Here is a 21,668-nt window from a genome sequence, read left to right as displayed (position 1 = left end):
TAGGATACATCGTGTGTACGTTGTATAAGAAGTTGGGAATAAGATCGTCCGTCACCGACGAACGACGCGTCTGTCCTGCGAAGAAAAGATCGTGGATAGAGGATGTTATGAAAGGTGGTGTGAGAGGAGAAAGCGTTACAAGTACGACGACAGTGCGACGCGAAGTGGCGACGGACACTCGCCGTCGGAGTCAAGAGAGCCGCGTACGAGGTACCTACAAGGTAGAATAACGCTCGGTCTCGACGTTCTTCTCCTCGTCCTCGGCGAGGTTCTCGTCTTGGCGCCTCGGTTTTGGTCCCTCTTCCGCACTGCTCCTGCGCCGCCCCTTTCCTCCCTGCCCCTAGCCGAATGCTACATCGGTCTCACTCCCTTTATCGATCCTTCCGCCGCCCCCACGTCCCTCCGCACTCATCCTCCTCCCGCGTACGTCGGCCCCTCAGTGGCAGCCCGGCCACCACGCCGGCACAAGTTAACCGCGTATTACGCGACTGCAGTAAAATATCCACACGAAGCTCGTGCGGTGTGCAGCAGTGCCAGCTTTGCTACCCTGAAAGAGGCGGCCCCCGATGCGGACATTCGAAAGCTCGGTCCCAGTGACGTTTCGCTACAATGTAAAATGTCCTGCCGACGGTCAGCTCCTGCTTCTTCTTCTTCTTCTTCTTCTACTTTATCCTGTTCTTCGCCCCCGACGAGCTTTCGACACCAACGTGCACGTCCTCTTGTCTGACAACTTGTAGAAAGTGAAGTGAAGAAGTAAGTTCGGTGTTTCAACCCCCCGCCCCCTGACTGACCTCTGGTCACCACCTATTGTTGTCCGAGTTTACATGCGACCCTGGCAACCTCTCCCTTCATCGTACAGACGACCGAGATTCTCGATATCAAAGCTCTATTCGTAACCTCTAAAAGCGATCAAACGCTCACCGAATGGGGTCGTTAATTTGGCGCGAACGCTTGACTCGCGCCTTTTTCTTTATTTGTTTCTTTACTTCTCCCAAAAGTTCGGTTCGGTTCTCATAATGAATACAACCGATGTCCGGTCTGGAAGCCCGACGCTGCATGGAAATCAGTGAAGTCTTTTCACCCCCCCGAGGTGAACAATGGCATTGAAAATATCCAACCGCAAAGCGTGGCGAGGCGGAATCACGATGTGAATTATTTAAAATGTACTCACCCATCGGACGAAGGCATATCTGTGAAAGATCAATCGTGCGACCTTCCCGTTATGACATTTAAAGTACATTAATATCAATCCCAAATGCGGTATAAATGTGTTCTCGACTCGTTTTCGGGCATCCGCCACTCACCGCAGCCTTCGACACTTTGCCGCATCGTGACTGTGGAAAACGGAAGCCGCGTGCGGGTATCAAGTTTCCCCAACGTATTCCGTTCGTATCAACTACCATCGGAAGCTAACCATTTACGCGCCTAAACGATCCATACCCGTGATTCAGACTCGCGTTTTGTACGTATAAACACGTAGGACACGTGCACGTATAAATAGAAAATAGTCCGTTCGGTAGTGCGATTCGCTGATGTTATCCTGCGGTGTCCTCGAAGTCTGGCCACTACAACCAGTCCTCGACATCCAACTTTTAGTTACCACCGTCACCACGCAATAACGAAGGCCTCTGAAATGACACCTCGATATCCTTACAGCCTGTCAACTCATTTCGCGAGTCACATGCCCGTTTTTCACTACTCCCAAACAATTTACAATCGTCGAAAATCTTCAATCTCACAACTTCACGAGCCTTGTCAAATTTGTGCGTTTGTCTTATCTGCGAAATTTATACAATTTACCACCAATGGAAGCCGATGCTTCAAAGGGTGAACAATTTCCCGATTACCCCAGGTTAATCAACGGCTTATCGCCTCGTCAATCACTCGCTCGACTGATCAGAGTTGATTATAAAATTTCCCTGAAGGACCCTTGACCCATACCGCCAAATCGTGCCGCAGTTGAAATAAAAGGGTTCCAAATCAGCTCGCGTACAGAGCCCAGCGTTCTCGTTGCATTGTCACGTCGGGAAGAAATCTGGGTTAGGCAAATGTAATAATTTTGGCGCTCGTTATATCAGAGATTATATATACATGATATAACCGGGCATAATTACTTAGAAATATATATAATACAGTCGGGTTCCCGTACAATACACGCGAGTTGTGCCGCAGGGCTTGGTATTTCTGGAGCAGCCGTCTAATAATAGATCGCAAGTAGACCCATGAATTAAACAGCTCACATACAGTGGTGAACGAACTCAAAGATATACTGCACCGATTCTCTTGACGCGTTTCAAGCGTTTCGCTCGACATCACGACCGGTTTTCATTCTTCGATGCAGCTGGCCAATCGGTGCGACAAAACTAAAATAAGTTCAAGATAAACCCATCAATAGGCATCTACATCGAAGTAGGATTGATACGTTTTCTCTCGGTGCTAAACGAGCTTTCGTCTTCCGGGTGACGAATTGGCTTCATTAGTGTACAACCGTCTCTCCGTCACGGGGAAAACTCTCTCCTTGCAGGGAGGGTGAAATTCGTACAGCACACCCTAAATCAACAATCCCAACTTCTGCCGCACGTAGGTATAATATACGACGGTTCGACAATACACGTATCGTCACAACACGTAGACGCTTTTCCAAACTTGCGGACATACTACGTATTTACACACACGCACACACACAGGTTGGTAAAGGCGGCTCAAGATGGCGCATACTGCGGATATTATTCTTTCCCCGAGATAAAATGCTCCTCTTTTATATCAGGAGAGACTCCGTGTAGTGAAAGCTCCGGTTTACCAATATCTTTGTTCCGCGAGTTATTATTTTGACTAAAAAAACCGGCTGCACAGAGCAAAGATTCGGACTTCGGTTTTCGAAACTCTGCATGCCTTGTGAAAAATTCACAGAACGGAATATAAGAATACGTTTTGTCCGTGGTTTGGGGGGTAGGGGCAATTAGCATTACTCAGCGCAAACGACGAAGCTCTGAGGAATGAGCGGATCTGCAAGTGGCACGGGGTGGACGGACGTGACTTGTGAACGGGCCGGTGATTAACGAAGGTAGCTCTCTGTATACCTATAAATTCCAGACGGGGCGACCGTTTTGCGGAGACAACGAGCCAGCTACGGATAAGAATAACGTAGTCCAATTGGCTCTCGGAACTTGATCAAAGTAGTAAGGTTAAAGGATTAAGCCGAAAATGCGCGCCGTGCGCTGCGCTTTCTCCGCACAGCTTGCACAGATTCGCGGAACAAGAAAACCTTCGATCTTTGATCCCTGCGGGTGGTCCATTTGGTCGCAGAGGCTGCGATTAGAAGACGGCAAGTTATACAGCCTGGCTTGCGCTTTTACGTGGCTCGAAGTTTACTAGGGGTATAAATTTTAGGGGATGACATTGTTGTAGCCGGTTCGAAGCTTCGGTGGAATCTAATATTCCGAATGCCAGACTTACGGTGAGTTATACGCCGCGTCGCCACCACCAAGACTGACGGTTTAATTTTGAACCAAGGTACTCGACGGGAATAATCAGCCCCGTGCAATTACATTATTACACCTATATATTTAATATGTGTTATACACATTCCCACATATGTAGGATAGAGAGTGCACCTATAACGATACTAAATCGGTCGGAATATAATTTAGACGAACAATTGACAGCCCCCGGAATTACGTTCGGAAAATGGGAAACGCGCCGCTCGATATGTCCTCCGGGATTTGAGGGTATTATTTCTTGAGTAAAAAGGTTGATGGCCCGTTAACGGTGTGGAATCGAATGAGAATTACAGCCTCAACTGAAGCGTATATTATCTTAGATCTGTCTATATCTGAGTATCTGTTCGGAACCATCACCTATACATATACATATAGGAGACTTGCATTTTCATTCACTCATTTATGCCTCTGTCTGATGGAAACAATGCGCATTCACACCTTGTTCATCTCCACAATGAAACCCGGGCTGCCAACTTATTACTGTTTCAACAACCGTCGCAACGCGAGATACCGCGGATAAAAGCTTCGCGCGACGTCATTACCGTACAATTAATTATAACTTTGGACGGAAATTAATTGTACAATACTTCAATGGTATGTTCGGTGCTACATTGGCCTACGAAGAATAGACTGAAAGGACTACGTCTGGTCCGCCGTTACTGTTTCTGGTTACGTTTCTTTCTTCGTTATACCCTTGTAGTATTCCCCTGGACGAAAAATATAATCTCGTGAAGTTGGGAGGGTAAAATTATGCGCAGATCAAAGATATCCTTGTGTAGTATGCCATCCTCAAGTCACGGATTCTCGTTATCTAATTTTTTTCTATAACAAATCAACTGCTGATCGTCGCGTGTTCGCACTCGAATTATGCAAGACAAACAAAGGTACGGAGTTAGAAAGGGTAAGGTAATGAATTTACTACGGGTAAACACTTGTTATTAATATTAATTTCAACACCCTTCGCACGAGGAGCCTATCATATACGTTGACGAAAATTAAAATTAAGGCGATACTCGTTCTGCATTGTATACCGGAATCTCTCGACACTTTGTGCAAACAGAACCCTCCTGAATTCACGGGCAAAGCATGACCGTCAGATACTTGAAACAAATCCGATTCCCCCAAGTGTCGCTCCCGCCACACCCAACCACGACAATCGTAATACCATATTATCATTATAAAATAACCCTCTCGCACAAACAACCTCGCAAAAGTCATCGAGGTAAATCTCATACATAAGCGTTTGCTTGGCGATAGATTGAAAAAAGAGTACTATAATTAAAAAAAAAAAGAAAAAAACGAACGCGCCACGTTCACCGTCGAAAAATGGTATCAAACATGGTTGATTATCTAAACGTACACGACCTCGTACCGTCGGTAACAAAAGCCCTACAGCGGCGTGACAGTCTTCAAAGGCCATTGTCCCAGCCGCCCTCATCATCGGGTGAAAACGTCAAGTGCGTCTGTCCGAAGGCTTCTTGTATGTCGTTTCTCTCTCTTTCATTACTATCTATCTCCCTGTGTTTTAGGGAAGGACGAAATGCCGGCGGAGGGGGCCGTCGTCCAAGTGCCGGCCGAGGGTGCCGTAGCACACCCCGATGACTCGGACGAACCTCCGGAGGATCTGAGAGCCCGGGCGGCGGGGGCAGCCGGTGGGACGGGGGGGCGTGCCGGCATCATGAAGCCGTTGGTGGTCCTCGCTCTGCCAGGGATGTACCTCTTCTACAAGTACAGCCAGTACAGGCGGGAGCAGCGCGAGCTTTCGAGACGACGGGTGACGGAGCGGGAGCTGCAGCACCTCCACCATAAAATCGTGAGTACGATGGGAAATTTGGCAGCAGCTGTCGTTACGCGATCATCGACCGGGGGTGAATCCGCGGTGGATTTTGTTTTTCCTCCAGCAGCCTTCCCCGCGGTGAGCGGGATTCGAAAATCGAGATTACGCCGCCGACCGGGGGAAATATTTGAGCGTCCCTCCGCCGTAGGTATATACTTGAAAAGGGTGAATCCCCCGAGGGCGCGACACCGGGAAGGGGAAAAAGCGGTGAACGAGGAGGGCGAGCCGCGGGTAAACTTTTCACACGTTCTACCAACAGCGTATAATGCTGCGGCAGCAGCAGTGTGCTGCAGGCCGCGGGATATCCACGGTTTGTCAAATTTATCTCCGGCTGTTTGCGTAATCCGTGATTCTCTACAGGTATAACAACAGCGCACAGCCCAAACGAAGGTCGGACTTCCGCTTACTACCTGATTATTTAAACCCCTAACCCTGAAGCACCAGAAATTATCCCGCATGTTTACCGTTTCACGCCCCGAGGTTTTCAGAAAATTTTCCGTGAGACGGGTCATTTTTATTTTTTTGTTTCTTTGCTTTTTTTCTTCCCGTTTATCGCGAGCGCGAAAGTCTGTGCAAAAAGGCCGACGCAACCGCCCTTATCGCCGCCAGAGATTCATCGGCTTGCGGAAGGAGCGGTAAATTATCCGGGAATAACGCGATCACCGTTCACCGGCAATCTCTGTATCCTCCCTCGGGAATTACCCGTCTTTGACGTTCTCGGGCTCGCTTCGGTCGCCACCCGAGCTCGCTCAAGGGAGCACATGTAACGCATCACGGTGAACCGTGTTAAACGGTTAAGGGGATACTTCGTGCTTGTTACACGCGTCGAAAGCCAGGATTTTTCATTAAATCTTAAAACCGAACCGCAAAGTGAAACTATACGTACAACAGATGTCACCGTGAGTCAGTACTGCATTTGCAAATTTCAGGTTCGTCGATCTCTCGTCGTCGAACACAGGCCAGAAAACTCTTCGATCATAAAGGAAAAATCAACGGCTAATCAGGATCGTCTTTCTACCTTATATCTTCGGACTCATGCCTCGTGCTATTTGAAAATCTTGACTTGTTGGAGTTGGGATATTTGAAGGTTTCATACCGCGGTACGCATCCCTCAATGATCAGGTCGCCGGGTTGTTTTTTGCGCAGTTGTACAATTCTCCAATCAGAATTATACTTTTCATCCTCTGTATCTCAGAAGCATCGACCGAATTCTGTGCGGTCCATTTCCTGTGGTATCAATTGACGATGACAGTAGCTTTGAACTCCCCCTAGGAGGAGTTCCCGGCGCAAACAAGTCTCAATCACCGTCAGATCCAGGGCTTGTGATCAAACGGAACGGTGGTTGAAAGCTGGGATGAAAACTAGAAGCGTGCGTCATCGCGCGTTCTGTGCAATTTGCGGTCAGCACTTCGACGTTTGATGCTTGATGAAGAAGTGGAAAATGCATATACGAGTATACCATCGACAGGGTGGTTTTCAAACGACTCGCTCTCGACCAGATTTCACCAGCTGCGTTGCCTTGCGTTGTTTTCGTAGTTCGCCTCGGCGTAGAACCTTCCATAAATATTCAAATGACATGTATGAAAGACCGCCTCGAAAGCACCATCTCGGCCTTCTTCCACCATGTATAATACAAAACCAACCGCACAAAATGGACGCTCGCCGCTCGGCATATTTCCGCAGCATTATACAATGTACAAGAGGCAATGCTGCAGGGGGACCACGTTTGCCTCGAATATCTAGTAGGTGTATGTATCGATTTGACCAACTCCACCAGCTCTCCCTCGTTTCGGAGCCTCAATCTCCGAGTGAAGTGTAGGTACAGATTTACCCAGTCTCCTCCCCAAACCTCTGTTTGCGAATCCCGAGGCATCATTGGCCACTCCAGACTCGTCGCCACGTTGTCCCGCAATCTGTTTCTCCATTGTCTGTATCCACGTCGCGGGCCAGCCGACCGATTAAATCCAGTCAAACGGACCTCGAGCTTACCTGAATATCCCATGCAAATTGGGATCGTAAGAGGTGCGATGAGGAGGGTGATGGAAGCGTTGTGTTAACGAAGGTATTCCGGAGATTTGCATCGCTTTGTGTACGCATATTTGCACGTTTGGACGGTTGACGGTGGCAGACGGAGGGGTAAATTTTTGTATAACAGATGCGGAAGGCCAGCGCGTGAGGATGAAAATCGAATCCCAAGTCTATACGTAGGTATAATTTCCAATCACTTGCTAAGTTCTGAGGCCTGATTCTCGCCCAGCCGGTGGGAGAAATGTCATTTTCGACGAATCTATTCTCGCCAATCTCATTTCTTCTGACCTAATTTCTTTACACCGAATTACCGTTGCGACTGCAGAGAAAACTGAAATTTATTTCCTTCGTCCCCACACCCTCCCAGGTAGATTGACGATCACTCAACTTTGCCTCACTCTCCTCGTCATGATTCGGTTAATCAACTTCTTTCCTTCCCCCATTACGCACCACCAGAAATCCTCATGGGTATATGCATAATATGCTATTAATAGCTAATATTAACTAAGAACCAAAATAGCGCCCAGTAATGTAGTTATGACTTTGTTTATGTCCGACACTATCTTATCTCCGCATCGCGACTGATTGCGAGTATTCGATTCCACTTATCAGAATGTTCCTCGTGCAAAAAAGAACTTTCTCAATAACTGAAACGGCATGAACGTCCATCTGGGACAGTATAACAACCCCCATTTGTATTACGCGGAGTTATACTGCGTTCAGGTGTACGAATTAACGACGTAGAATTGCACAGTCAAGCAAACTTGAGCGCGCTTTGCTGCTCAAAGGTTTTCTAATCTCCTTACCGCTCATATACCTATCTAAAATGCAACACAAGCATACGCAATAACGCAAACACATCCGGAAGAAGGGCGTAAGAGGCCCGAACTAACGAAGCAACTCACGTAACCGGGCGATAAAAGTTTTCCGTGCAGAATCATTATCAATGTTGTAAATTGAAAAGGTCAGCAATTCTCGAGGTACAACATTTACAACTGGCAACGTATTAACGACGAGGAATAACAGGCCTTGGTCAGCCGGGACCTTGTCTGGCCTGCGGAGCATAACCTAGAACTACTCAGGCTGAGAGGCGAGAGGCAGGATGGCTGGGCTTAAACGTCGAGCCATAATTGCCTTCGACGTTCGCCCCCGGCTCTTCGGATACTCAAACACAGGGGGCATGGAAATACCGCACACCGATAGAAGCACACAAGAGCAAGGCTGCGACTGAAGTTCGAGATAAAGCTCACGCTAAGTTCGCGTTTGGCGATCATATCTGCTGCGTGCAGTGTCAAGGTGTTGATTCTGCAGCAGCGAAGGCTAAGGGTTGACGAGAATGTGAAAACACTTCAGGGTCTTCTGACCCCTTCAGCTTTCGCGTGAGCACCCCGGAGACTCTGATTAATTTTGACGGCATATATATACTCGTATATATATATATATATATTTTCGTTCACGGCCCTTATCGGCTGCGAGCGGGAAAAAAATCATCATAGTTATCTAAAGTTGGAGATCTTTATGGCTCTCGGACCATTATAAGGTTGCCGATAAGTGAAACGACCAACAACGACATTTTCTTTTCGAGGTAAATGCAAACCGACACGATGGGGAAAATCTTTGCTACGCATTCGCGAATCGGGCGAATCTGATAATCTCTGATGTACACATCTGAATGAGCCATCAAGTACAGTGTGCTGGTATGTTTGGTATCAGCGTTTAGATCAAAGTCTTCGGACTTCGCAGTTACGTACATTTGAAACAAAAAGAAAAACACACATCAGTGTGGCGTAAATATTGTACCATATATTCTACAACGTATAAAATGAGATTTCTAAGTTTATTATAAGTTCAATTATTTCCCTGTAAGAAACAAACTATCTTCCTTGAAGATAATTTTCGCAACCCGCGCGTTAATCGATACGCCCGGCAAAGCCGAAGGGCAGTGATTACACATCGAACCGTTTTTATCAATAAGTGTGAAATTATTGACGTATTGAATGATCAACACTCATCACACATTCGGCGTCAGGCCAGGGAAGCGAAAGTTCAACAAACTTCACCGATCGGCGTTACGGAGAAAAGGGAAAAAGGTTCTCTCGAACGATGATAAATAATGAATTTGCGGTCGTCTGGTCATCGACCTCAGTTTCCGTTGAATTGCGGTTATCACTACGAAGCACAAAATATTCCGTAGGTATACATATAATTTAAAAGGCACGGCACAAAGCGGCTGGATTTCGAATGAATTTAGTGGGTTTACCATCTGATTACAATTTGCTCTACGCATTTACAATATCGCGTGCTACTGATGGGTTAGAGAAGTTAGCAGATCATCTTTGCACTTGTAGCAGATATAAACAACTCAATCGTTATGCCTCGATTAATTGGTGATTGAAAAGTCAAAAAACTTAAGTAAAATTTATTTAATATTTGGGGGTTGAACAAACCACATTTTACGGAAAAACGGTGTAACTCGGTTGTATGAAAGGAAGCGCAACTGTGGTACCAAAACATGTTCAAAGAAGTGTGAGCCGAAGTTCAAAAATAAACTGTTGCTACGTTGACCTGAATTTGTGGAAACAGCGTATCAACGATTCTCTGTATTATTTTCCATGCCTCAGATTCATTGTCACAGTTTTCGTCTCAATAAAATACAGTAAAAAACTAAATTGTTCTCTGAAAAAACGATATAACTCGAAAACTAAATTATTTCTTTATTATGGCAGGCTTAACCATTTCATGGATTTATTTATATAATCCAAAGCATTATTTTATACTACAATCCTCGGTTAAATTGTGTAAAGAGTCGTTAGAGTCAAGTTAGTTTTCTACGTTTTTCTCATTTACCTTGAAGCTATATTTTCCGAGTTATAACGTCTATTCCGCCCATCCCCTCAATTTACGTCAGAAAGCTTTTCCCTTCTTTCCGATCGCGCATAATTTCTTCGCTCTGTCGCGAGCCACGAATAAAATCGTTCATCATTACCCGAGCCAGTTGGGAAATAACGAATAATTCCTTTACCTGTAACTCGTGCACGTATATAAAGACGTTTTTCACTGTCAGGGAAAATAAAAAATCGACTCGACGACTCGAAACCGTTATCTCGAAACGTGAATGGAATTAAATAACCTCGTATAACATAGAGTCGGGGGAAAATTCGGTCCGCCGGCATCGAATTAGCCTAAAAGAAGAGACAGTCTCGTCGATATTTCGTCCTCAGAGCTGCGAGTATTCGATACACGTGTATGAATATCCGTCTGCCTGTGTGTGGAATTCGAAATTCAGATAATCCTGAGTGGGAGATGAACCTTCTGTCGGTTGGCTAAGTCTTTCACCGATTAGGTTATCACTTGCCTCAGGTACACGGTTCGGTAGAAATCTGGAATTCTACGCATGTAATGAACCATAAAAAGAAACGATCGATCGATCCGCACTTCGAATTCTGCGGAACGTGTGTATCTCTGTTAGGATGAAAAGAGCCAATCCTAGATAGTGTATTGGTCTCGGGGGAATCTTTTGTGATTTGCGGACACGGCCAGAATTAGGTAGTTATCTAGGAGACACAGACGTCCGAGGCAACGAGGCCATTGTGAAGAGCAAAACAGCACCTTTGTAATCCAACCGCAATCCGTCCGAATCCTCCTTCAGGGGCCGGTATTATATCTACCAAAGGGAGAGACGTCGGTCCTTTTTCCGGGCTTCAAACATTTGTCAAGCTCCTTTAGAACAGCCAGCAGCAGCCCATAGCTGGTCGCCCAGAATAGACCTGGACGCCGAACAAAAGGCTCAACATTTTTCACCCAAAACTGTAAGGCTCCCACCCAACTCTGCATCGTGGCTCTTACTCGCCGTTAGACTTTGTCACCTTGTCTTGTCTTTCATTTTCTCGGCGTGTACATTCGTACATGCATGAAACAGATAAGGGTTTACAGTTGCGAGTGCGGTATGCAGAGTCCCCAGGGAATTCCGGAAGTTTCTTTATCAATCTAGGAAAAATCTCTCACGCGACCAACCCTTTTGTTATCTACCGGCCACGCGGCGAAAGGCGAGGTTTTCTACCTTCGTTCCCTTCTCCGACGTTCTTGCGCCATTTCTTTTTTACGGCTCGTTGCAGTGCCGGCTCTGCATCTTATACGTACCTATGTATATGCATATACCGCGCTATACGTACGTTTTCATCTCTTACCGAGACTGTAAAAACCTGTGCTTTTACCTCCGCTGTAGTTTTTATTTCGTACCGGCAAACGGCGCCCTTGCGAAGCAGAATTAATCGAGCCCGTTCTACGGAACGTCACACGGAGGACATCCCTCTTTTCCACTCTGTTCTGTATTTCTCTCCCCGTCTCTTGGCTGAAGGTGAAAAATCACGCCGTCGAGCTTGCGAGCCGGCGTTTTTGCCGCTCCCCGGAGGAAATGACGCCCGGAGGCAGCCCTCTACCTCCCAGTTTTCTCCACTAATATTATAAAAAACCCACGTATATGAAAGAAAACTCCAGACGACGTCGAGGAAGTCCCAAAGAGTTCTGTCCAAATTTTTTCCGAGCTCCTTCTTACCGCATAAAATACCGCGGCACCGTTCTCTTATCAAACTCTACGTCATTTGAGCTTCTCGTCATTCCTTCCACCTCGTCAACCTCGACGAAGTATTAAAGTCACGTTTTCCGCTGCAATAAAACGAAACTTCGTCCAAACTTAGATCGTGATTAGACAAAGTCTTCGCAAATTTTCGGACCAAATACATACGGGATAATAGAAAGTTGTTGAATTTTTATTTATTATTTTTCTTATTCCGGATAGATATTCTGATAATTTATTTCGATCTCTGACGCCAGTATACCGATAAAAATTCATCTCTGCACGTTTATGATTTACGTTTTTCATACCTAATGCTTTTGTAATTCAAATTATCCTCCCATTCAGGTTTTCTTTTCTTTTCTTTTTTTTAGCACCCTCGTTTATTGTCAAAATCTTTAAACGTAGATATTATATAAGATGCCCGCATGCCCGCGCCTGTGTGTCGAAGAATAAAGTCGAGTTGCCCTCGAACCGCGTTGGTGGTGCTTAAAAACAGCTATCCTGGAATATCAAATAATCAGTAAGTTTTAAAGAGCTTCTGGAGGAAACGGGGATCGAAATGTTGGGAGGGTTCTTAAAACCCCTGCCCCTGATTACACCAATTCTCTTTTACTCGTTACAATACATACGTCAAAATTCAAAGGTTTAAATCGGCCAACGATCTTCTTCCAACGTCGTTAAAAATTTTCCATGTAAGTTCGACTCGCGCGATCTACGATTCGCGTTATTGATCACGATCGAGATAACAACTGCTGCCATTATAGACTTAACACCACAGATCCTGATTGACGGCTTTGTGAAGTTCTCATATCATGCTTCGAACACGGTGGTTGTGGCAGTGCAAGATTCTGTCCGTTTAACCTTCACCAGAATGATTGCAGGTAATTCCGCTACGGATATACCTCGACTGTAACACAGCTCCTGCAATCTGAGGTTCTATTCCCTATACGATACAGCATGTATGTACGTACGTACGTTCGTACATGGTTTGAAAATATCTCCGGGACAATATCTCACCCAATGTAACGTGAAATGTCGCATCGGTGTTGCTTTTATTTTATCGGAACACGACGTGAGATGCCTTCGATCAACCTATCACCACGATTGAAGATGGTGTAGACGTGTTAAAGATGCAGAATACGACGCGAGCTTCCATCTTGTGCGGAAAATAAAAATCCTTACCTCTTCTGAGAAGAAAAGATAATAATATTGTCTACAGCGAGAAATTCATTCTCGCGTTAAATTTACACTCTGGCAGAGAGAGAAAATGGACGAGTAAAACAATAGCTCAATTGCCGAGTAGCAGACTCGCACGCCGCTATCATATCGAATTTTATCGACGGGACTTTATTAATGCCACGTTCGTAAAGGTGAACTGTAGAAACGTAAAACCGTGTCCTCAACCCGAAGTATATAATACGCTTAATTGTAGACAGACATACCGAAACGTCAAAAGCTGGATCAATGTTACGGCAGGTGGCTCGTTGACTGCAACCAATTTCGCGAAATACTCAGCTATACGCAATCAAATCGTCAGCTGTGTCGACCCGTAAAAATTATTTGAGCCATTACGCATACACGGGTGATCGTAAAGTATAACTCGTCACAGTTACAGGTTAAACGTATCGTACAAAATTGTTTTATAACTATAAATTAAATCGAATCGATTTTAAATCAAGTAAGATGTATAATCTGTGCGGTAGTAAGACAATAAAACTACAGTATTTAGCGTACAATAAATTATCGACGAGAAAATTATGGACCAGTATGCCTTTAATTTTTAAAGCTGTGACAGATAAGAGCTTGGAAAAGGTTCAGAGACGTGACGGAGGACAGCGTACTCATTTACGAACGTGTTAATGAGATGTGCGAGCCTCCGGCGAAGAGGGAAACGCGGAAGTCACATGGGGCGAGAGAGATGAGAGTGAAAATAACAACGTGACGTCACCAGCCACGTTTTTGTGTAAATATGACGTAGTTGTCATTAGGGAAGAAGACGCAGCTGCTTCGTTATAAAAACTAAGATCACGTTATTGCGATGCGTATACGGGGTGGCTTCAGGTCGAGTAAAAAATCTGTTAAAAGCAGAATCGAATCAAAGTTACACGTAGAAAACCGTCAGGGTAAAAAGGCGAATATTCGCATCTCAAATGATTGTTGCTTGAAATTTTTTTTTACGCTTGCAGACGCATACTTGTACTGTTTGCAAAATCGCGTGCAATAAACGTGCACCTTTACGCCGCTTTACCTGCGGCGTCTAAATTCAGTCTAAGTAACTCACCAGTCTGGAATCACACGATTAGATTCACCCACGTACGACGTTACACGTGTGTACGAACCGCCAACACGTTATTCTGGCGCCACGGCGTTGACTCACCCGTCTGACGCGTACCGACTGACATCACGTCGCGTCTGCACGTACTCGATATCTTTCACTTAATTCATCCCTAGCCCCGCCGAGTCGATTCGAGGGCCACGTTTGCTTGCGAGTTGTGATCAAATGCCTGTACGTACGTCTTCGAAAAGAAATATCGCCTGCAGTTCACCTGAGCCATGGCGTAACACATCGTAGATGTCAACACTGTCCCAGAGGCTGGTTGTCATCGCGCCATGGCGATTAATGTCAGAAACGCCCCTGGGATAGTGGAGGGAAATTTGCGTATCAATGGAGGGATGGAAAGGTCGCGTGTTTATTCTCGGCTAAAGGTCTCCGCGGTTCGGGTCCTTCAAGGTTTGCAGTCAGACGTGTTACAGTTTCGCTGCTCTTCGCATATACCGATGTTAATTGACCAACGGCCAAATTTTTCGGGCTTTGATTGGGACGAGTGATTCGAGGCGCTGGAAGCGAAAAGCCGACGACGACGTACCGATTCGATGATGAAACACTTGGCCAATTGTGCACACATCGCGTACCTTTGTACCTTTACGTACTCCCGGGAAAGCGTAAAGCCAATGATCGTCAGGGGTTAGCGTCCGCGTCGTTGGCCTTCTCAGTTATAAGGTGTCTGCGTACAGGTCGATGTATACGGTTTATTCTGTCGACAGAGCAGCGCCGCGATTAAATTGATCGGATTGTAACTCCGATATACCTTCGCAGCAACTCGCACCGTAATGTCGCAAATAATGAAAACAATTTACCGCAGAGTGTGGATATTTCTTTTAGAGCGATTGAAAGCCGCAGGTGGAGGGACGACGATGCTGTTTGCAACAGCGGATCGTATTCACTGATCGATTAACTAAATTGAAAGTTTATCTTTCAAAAGCAAAGAGGAGCCTTTTTGTTACTAGATCCGTGGGACACTATCCAGTGTATTTATAACCTATGTATACGAAGCGAGAGACACGTGCGTTGACATTGTACGACTTCTTAGCATCGATGTATATATAGATACATAAAATGTACATTCTCCCGAGTTCACTCACTCGATTATTTCGTACTCTGAAATCACCGTATATGCGGATCGCATCGTAACACGAGTGGCGCAAAGTTCATAATAACGAATAATATGACGTTAGAATTTCTCTGCCACCTGTAATATTCGGCGTATATTAAACACTCTTTAAAGCCTCGTCGTAGATGACCGTGAGAGTAAACTGAAACAGCGTCGTTCGGATAAATATCACGAAGGGCAGAGGAAATGAAACAAAAATAAACGAATATTAAAAATAACCGACGACTTTTTATTATACACGGCTCGGAAATTTTCATTGAAACATTTTTTTGAATGAAAAAGCACTCTGAAGTGGCTCAAGTAGCGTACTCGACGACGAGGCGGAGTAAAGGGGAGTTGTAATGTGTGGTTTATTTTTCAACTCCGAGAAATGTGGAGAACCAAAAGCGGGAAATTCGTGATTGCGCGTATAAAGAGTCACTTCTATGATATCCTTCAGTGGCTGCTTATACTGCATCTGTCTATGTATAAAGACATGCGGTAACGAGGACGACTTAGACAGCAGTTTTCTAAACTCTCGCCAGATGCCTAAAAATTTACTAACTCGGTGCATGCCCGATACTTTTGCCTTTGAAGGAAAGTACTTGAATTACTCCGAGTTTAAAATTCGACCGAAATTTGAATAAAAAAAAGTCCGATTCATCCAGGTAAACAAATCTTTGAAACCGCACAATGAGGAGAAATTGAAGTTTTCCAATTTCATAGAGATCAATGCTTTTACGTTCATATTATTATCGATTCTCGACGTACGGATAGGAAACGGAACGTGGTTTAAATTGAGGTACGAAAATAACAAACAGTCGGTAAATCACTCGCAATTTGGATGTGATCTATCTGACATGTAACTTTAAGCACGACCTTGAATCTGACTTTAGCCAATAGACAATCACCGGGGTAATTTCGGTACAAGACGTTCCGGTACACGTGTACGTCATACTGAGTAACGTTACGGAAGAGGAGCTTAGGTTCTTATCGTAAATTGAACATTACTCGTATTGATGTACACCATCGAACGGTGAATAATATGTTTGCAGAACGGTGCTCAACTCAGAGGGAGGAGTCATGATAGTAACAAGGGTGGAAGCATTGAGATTTTTTTTTCTTTTTCCTTACACCGCGTTACTTCAAGTATGCCGCTAAGAACGAGATAAAGAATGAACGGAGTTGGTTTCACATTTTGTACTTTTTGTCTTCTCTTTTCCTTCTGGACTGTGCGTGCGGAAAGGTGCGTGAGACACGAACGGTTGGTCTAGGCCCTTATAAACATTCAAGGTTTGCTTTAATTAATATTCACGTTATACTCGTCCGGCGAGAAATTATCAGATGCACTCTGTCGTTATAATCTCACATTAAAGCCCCTAGTTTTTTTTTCCCCCGTTAACAGGGTGGTGTTTAATTACAAAATCGATGATTCGTCGAAACGTATTATACGTTTTGTTGTACACAATGTCTGGTATAAAATTTCCCGAGCAAATTTATCCAGCGAAAAATTACCTATGCAACAATAATCGTAAAAATATGCTTGCGGTTGGTCCGTTCCTTGCAATGATCCGAAACTCAAAACTGCGAGAGTTTCGCGAGGCTTGAAGATACCAGAAATAAGGGCACCTCGATTGGCGATCAGATATTTGTTGGTTCATCCATGTATTTGCTGTTATTTTTTATCGATGCAAGCTCATCTCCTGATTCCGTAACCCGTCGTGTTCCTGGCAAATGGAGGCTGGGCGTTTGTCCTGAGATAAAACATACCGCGGATCCTATTGTCGGCGGCGAATCCCATCCGAGCGTCCGGAGTCCACGTGCAGTTACCGGGAATCTCTATCCTCCATCTGGAACATCTGCTGGCGGGAAATCCGTTCGGATCTCCCACCGATTCCGCGTAGAATTGCCAGGCACGATTATGTCCGCAAGCAACTGTATAACGGAAACAAAACGGCGTATGTTGATGCGAGAAACGGAATCTGAACGTTCAAAGAAATTTTAAGAAGTTATCGATTCGATCGATACTATCCAAGATCGTGAAGGTCTCGATCTTCGAACTAGATATCGCTGGCATTTTTTTTTTTTTTTGCATAATCGAACTTCTAAGATGTCAATCTTGATGTTTTAAGAGGGATTATTACGATTCCGCGAATCTATTGAACGCTATAAATAAACAAAGTGTTGAAAATGCCTGTTTTTATAAAATAAATTAAATTGTGGGAAAGTTATGGGAACTAGAAATGTGGAACTCGGTAATCGGAGTCAACCCCTGACTGTGCATTTCCGAAGCATTTGAATCACTTTCACGGTTTCAGTTCGCCGTATTACATACGCTATTTTGAATTTTGAAAATTTCTCAGACCTGACCCCATTTTCGAAATCCATGATCTCAAGAATCCTTATATACCCACTTTCAAGGAACTTAACTCCAAGGAAATATGTGTGCGTTAAAGGTTTAATCATCCCTACTGTGCTTCTTCACGGTTCGAGCCATCTCCTCGGCAAGACGTCGGCTGAATTACTATTTTCCCTTTTCGACACGTTAAAAGATAACTTGTAATTGCAAACGAACAGTTACGAAAAATCAGGAAATTCCTCAATGATCTTCTAAATCTGTTATCGAGTACTCACTGTACTGATTAAGTACGCGTGTTATTCCATCGAAGATGATGTTGTCGGCGGTACATCCTGGCTGGGTAGGCCTTCCACCGTTTGGATAAAAGTCGGCGTGACCAAGGGGCGAAGGGAAGCCAAATATGCCACCATCGGTGTGAATAACATCAACGAAGCTTGCGTCGGTCGCGGTCAAGTGTCCGTCGGTCCCCGTATTCATGTACAAAGGAAAGGCAGCATCAAGTCCGGTTATTCTTCCCACCTGCTTGTTATTTCCACGATTACTATTATCGCTGTTATTACTATTACGATTATAAGCGAGAAAACTTTTTTCTAGAATTTCGCAATCCGCACGCTCGCACTAGCGATCTTGGCCGCGATAGTTGGCCAACACGCTCGACTAATTTGTTCATGGTTTGACAAGATCTGCTGTTTTTGGTCACGGTCAATACTCGCTTGGCCGGCCGATAAGAAAACATTTTACAACGTACAAATTGGGAAGTGAAAGTTAATTTGCAATGTTTTCTTGGCGGGTGTTTCACCTTCTAAACTCATTGCTAAACAGTCGTTCCAACATCACACATCAATGTTTCTGCGGCAACGCGGAGAGACGATTTCTGACCATCAAGGTCTACCGAACCAGAGAACCAAGCCTCTTCACTCCGCTAACCGTTTTCGGTCGATATTTTAAATCTGTTCCTGGTCTCACCTGCTGCGGGATGAGAGACTTCCCCATGAAACCTGCCACCTCGGCACCCAGACTGAACCCTATCACGTGAACACGGGAAGCCGGAACCGCGCCCTGAGCCTCCAGCCATCTGACCATACCAGCTACGTGGGGTCCAACGATCCTGGTGTTCCTTACAGCCGTAATGTACCACGGAAGTGCCGACAATTTGCCCCAATCGACGAGGACGACGTTGTACTCACCGCGCCTCAGATACGCTGTAAAAAAACGACGAGGAAACTATTGGTATCGACATGGCGAGGTGAAATTGCGGATGGCGCTGTACAAGGATATCTGAAAACGTTGATATCACAAAACACGAGTGAGAGCTTGAAACTGGCTAGGGAACGTGCCAGAGTCCACGGCACTGTTTGAAGACGATATACCGTTCAGAACTGACTTCTAACTTTGGAAAAACTGCAGATTTTACATGTGCTGCGCTATCGTGTTTGTCCGACATGAGTCCAATACTCTGCGTACGAAGTTCCACCGAATCGATATACCCGGTGTAGAAGTAACTGTGATATCAAACGCTAAGCCTAGGCGGAGTGAAAGGTCCAGCCGTTCGGAAAGTTCGCGCCTGTGCCAACGCCGCAAATGATATCGCCAAAGGGAAAAGCGCAATAGCAATGACACCCCTATTTTTTGGCGTATAATAGTTGAATACATACGTGGAATCCATTTACTGACCATCGCGTATCGTCGCCGCACTCAGCCCTGGTGCCCGTTCGCTGTATCCATGGATGTAAAATATGGTTGGATTGCTTCTGTTGAAGCTGCTCCTTTGCAAGGTCGTCGCATCATTGACTGCCAAGATGTTTGGGATGGTCGGATTGCGTCTGATTCCGTCGTAGAATCATGCAACGATAGTTAACTTTTTGAAACGAACAACCTGCGAGGACAACTCGATGTGTGTTGGAAGATTATCCAAACCACCTGAAGCTAACTAATTGCCTTATCTTATAATCAATATAAGCTAACTAGCAGAAACTCAATTTCCATCGGAGCAACTGGAGACTGGCTCAGAGAATAATACATTCAGAGAAGCTCGATTATTTAATCGAGAAGAAATTCTTCGGTAACCCTTTTATAAAGTCACGCGAGTGATGATGGCTGGTGACGATACAGCTGGAATCGACACTGCGAGAGCTTGTCGATGTAAAGATTGCTAATACGTAGCTCATAACTCTTCTTCTCTCCTAATTTCGTTGCGCATAATATATACGATACGGAATTACCTGGTATAAAGCTGATACTGGATATCTTGATCAGGCTCAATAGGACAACAGAGGGTGCAATTGCCCGTCGGGAACGGTGAAATGTGGGCTGGGTTATTACCTGAAACAAACAAAATCCCACGCACTTATGAGGTTAGTTTTCTTTCACGGTTATATTTGAATGACCGAGTGTATAAATATGTACACTATAGGAGTTCGTGAAAACTAGGCCAAAGATTTCTATTGTCGGTACTGGAAAAATAACATCACAAGGTTGTTCCCCTGTGTCTCAAGGCAGCTGTTTGCATATGGAACGACTTTCTTAATTTATCCACGATCAGTTTTCACCCCGCGGTCGTTTGTCAAGCCAATAAATTACAGGGGCCGTGCAAATATTGTACAGCATCAATTATTTCCTCGTGCACGCACACCTTGCGTAACCTTTTCTTTTCTCTTTTCTTAATTTTCTTTTGTTGTTTAATCGTTTTTATTTCACACTTCTAATCAAGCGACAATCAGCCTGGTTACCCTGGACCCGTGAAAATTTCCTTGAAGCCTATTGCGGATTAAATTTGGCTTGAATCTATAAACGTACGCAGTTATAAGACAACGAATAGGTATCCTTAATTATCCGGTGATTGAGTTATCGATCAGCTTGTTATTCACTTACCCAAGTGACGAGCTTCGCCGGAATCTTAGCTAATTGCTTCTAATTGTTATTTGATCGTAGGTTTTGTCAACGTTTAACTCCCTAAACGATTATCAACATTAACTAAACTGTGTCAGTCCGAAATTCGACTCGATAGAACCTTACGAGAGACTTGGGGAGGCGATGAAAAAAGTGTCCGGGAGCAATTTTTTCATGATTCGAAAATAATATTGTTTGATTTCATACCTATGATCGGAACATTCGCTGTGCAAATATTGTCAGCACAGACGATCGTTTAACGAGTACAAAAATAAAATAACAATAGCGATATACCCGCGTAATGAATACATGCCTTGAATTCAATTTGAAAAGATAATTGCGAAAGCTCTTTCAGCGTACCTTAAAGAACGCGCAGTCTTAAGTGGAGGTGTACGATATAAGCTTCGCCGTAAACCGGGCCACCACCATTACGTGAGACTGGTTTCATTGGTTTGCGGTAAAATCGAGGAATTCAGAGCATTGTATAGTGTCGGCATTGTTTGCGATAGAAATAATCTTGAACAATAGACGAAGAGAAATAGCTTGAGGCCATTTTATTTTCATCCCAATCGCCTCACCCTTCTCTTCGCTACTATAATAAGTTTAATATCCAGTTACGAGATTTATGAAATTACAAAATCTGACAACGGTGATCGTTATACGCCGTATCGATAAGTCGAAAAAAATTTGCTGAGAAAAGACCGTTAAATTCGTTTTTAATCGGTGGCTTAGTGTTGTTGTAAACATCAACTCCACTTAGCTTACACCTTGCGAGAAATCTCTACGATTTAATATTATCAAGTCACTCTACCGGAACGTAATTCATTCCTAATACCATCAAAGGCCTATCTAATCATTCCGCTCTCCTTTTTATGATCCACGGCCAAGTTCCGCAAGTGGCTCTGAGTACTAAGGCTGCTCAGTTAGTTATACGAAAGTTATACGAAAGCGAGACCGATAATTGAGTTAGCAATAAATGAAATAACAGTCCGAACGCGAGATCCGACGTTACTTTCACGCGTAATGAATCCCGATGATGAAGAATATT

General features: G+C 44.6%; 2 protein-coding genes across 6 annotated transcripts in view; one reads left to right on the top strand and one right to left on the bottom strand.

Annotated features, from left to right (window-relative positions):
* The first annotated feature begins 452 nt into the window (after positions 1–452).
* The window catches only part of LOC124176582 (genetic suppressor element 1), a 39,946-nt gene continuing 18,730 nt past the window's right edge, over positions 453–21,668 (top strand). The window contains exons 1-2 of the mRNA XM_046558058.1: positions 453–753; positions 5,030–5,313. Of these exons, the coding sequence (XP_046414014.1) occupies positions 5,041–5,313 (273 nt within the window). The 5' untranslated portion in view covers positions 453–753; positions 5,030–5,040. The remainder of the gene's footprint in view (positions 754–5,029; positions 5,314–21,668) is intronic.
* The window catches only part of LOC124176614 (inactive pancreatic lipase-related protein 1), a 45,561-nt gene continuing 39,404 nt past the window's right edge, over positions 15,512–21,668 (bottom strand). For 3 of the 5 annotated variants that reach the window (XM_046558188.1, XM_046558179.1, XM_046558161.1), the window contains exons 2-6: positions 19,954–20,053; positions 19,406–19,554; positions 18,698–18,933; positions 18,007–18,253; positions 15,512–17,307 (exon numbers count right to left, since the gene is read on the bottom strand). In XM_046558188.1, the coding sequence (XP_046414144.1) occupies positions 17,069–17,307; positions 18,007–18,253; positions 18,698–18,933; positions 19,406–19,554; positions 19,954–20,053 (971 nt within the window). In that variant the 3' untranslated portion in view covers positions 15,512–17,068. The remainder of the gene's footprint in view (positions 17,308–18,006; positions 18,254–18,697; positions 18,934–19,405; positions 19,555–19,953; positions 20,054–21,668) is intronic. The other 2 variants (XM_046558169.1, XM_046558154.1) reach the window with 2 other exon arrangements.

Source organism: Neodiprion fabricii, chromosome 1 (genome assembly GCF_021155785.1).
Source record: "Neodiprion fabricii isolate iyNeoFabr1 chromosome 1, iyNeoFabr1.1, whole genome shotgun sequence".
Classification (NCBI taxonomy): Eukaryota; Metazoa; Arthropoda; class Insecta; order Hymenoptera; family Diprionidae; genus Neodiprion; species Neodiprion fabricii.
This window is presented reverse-complemented; position numbering and strand designations above follow the sequence as displayed.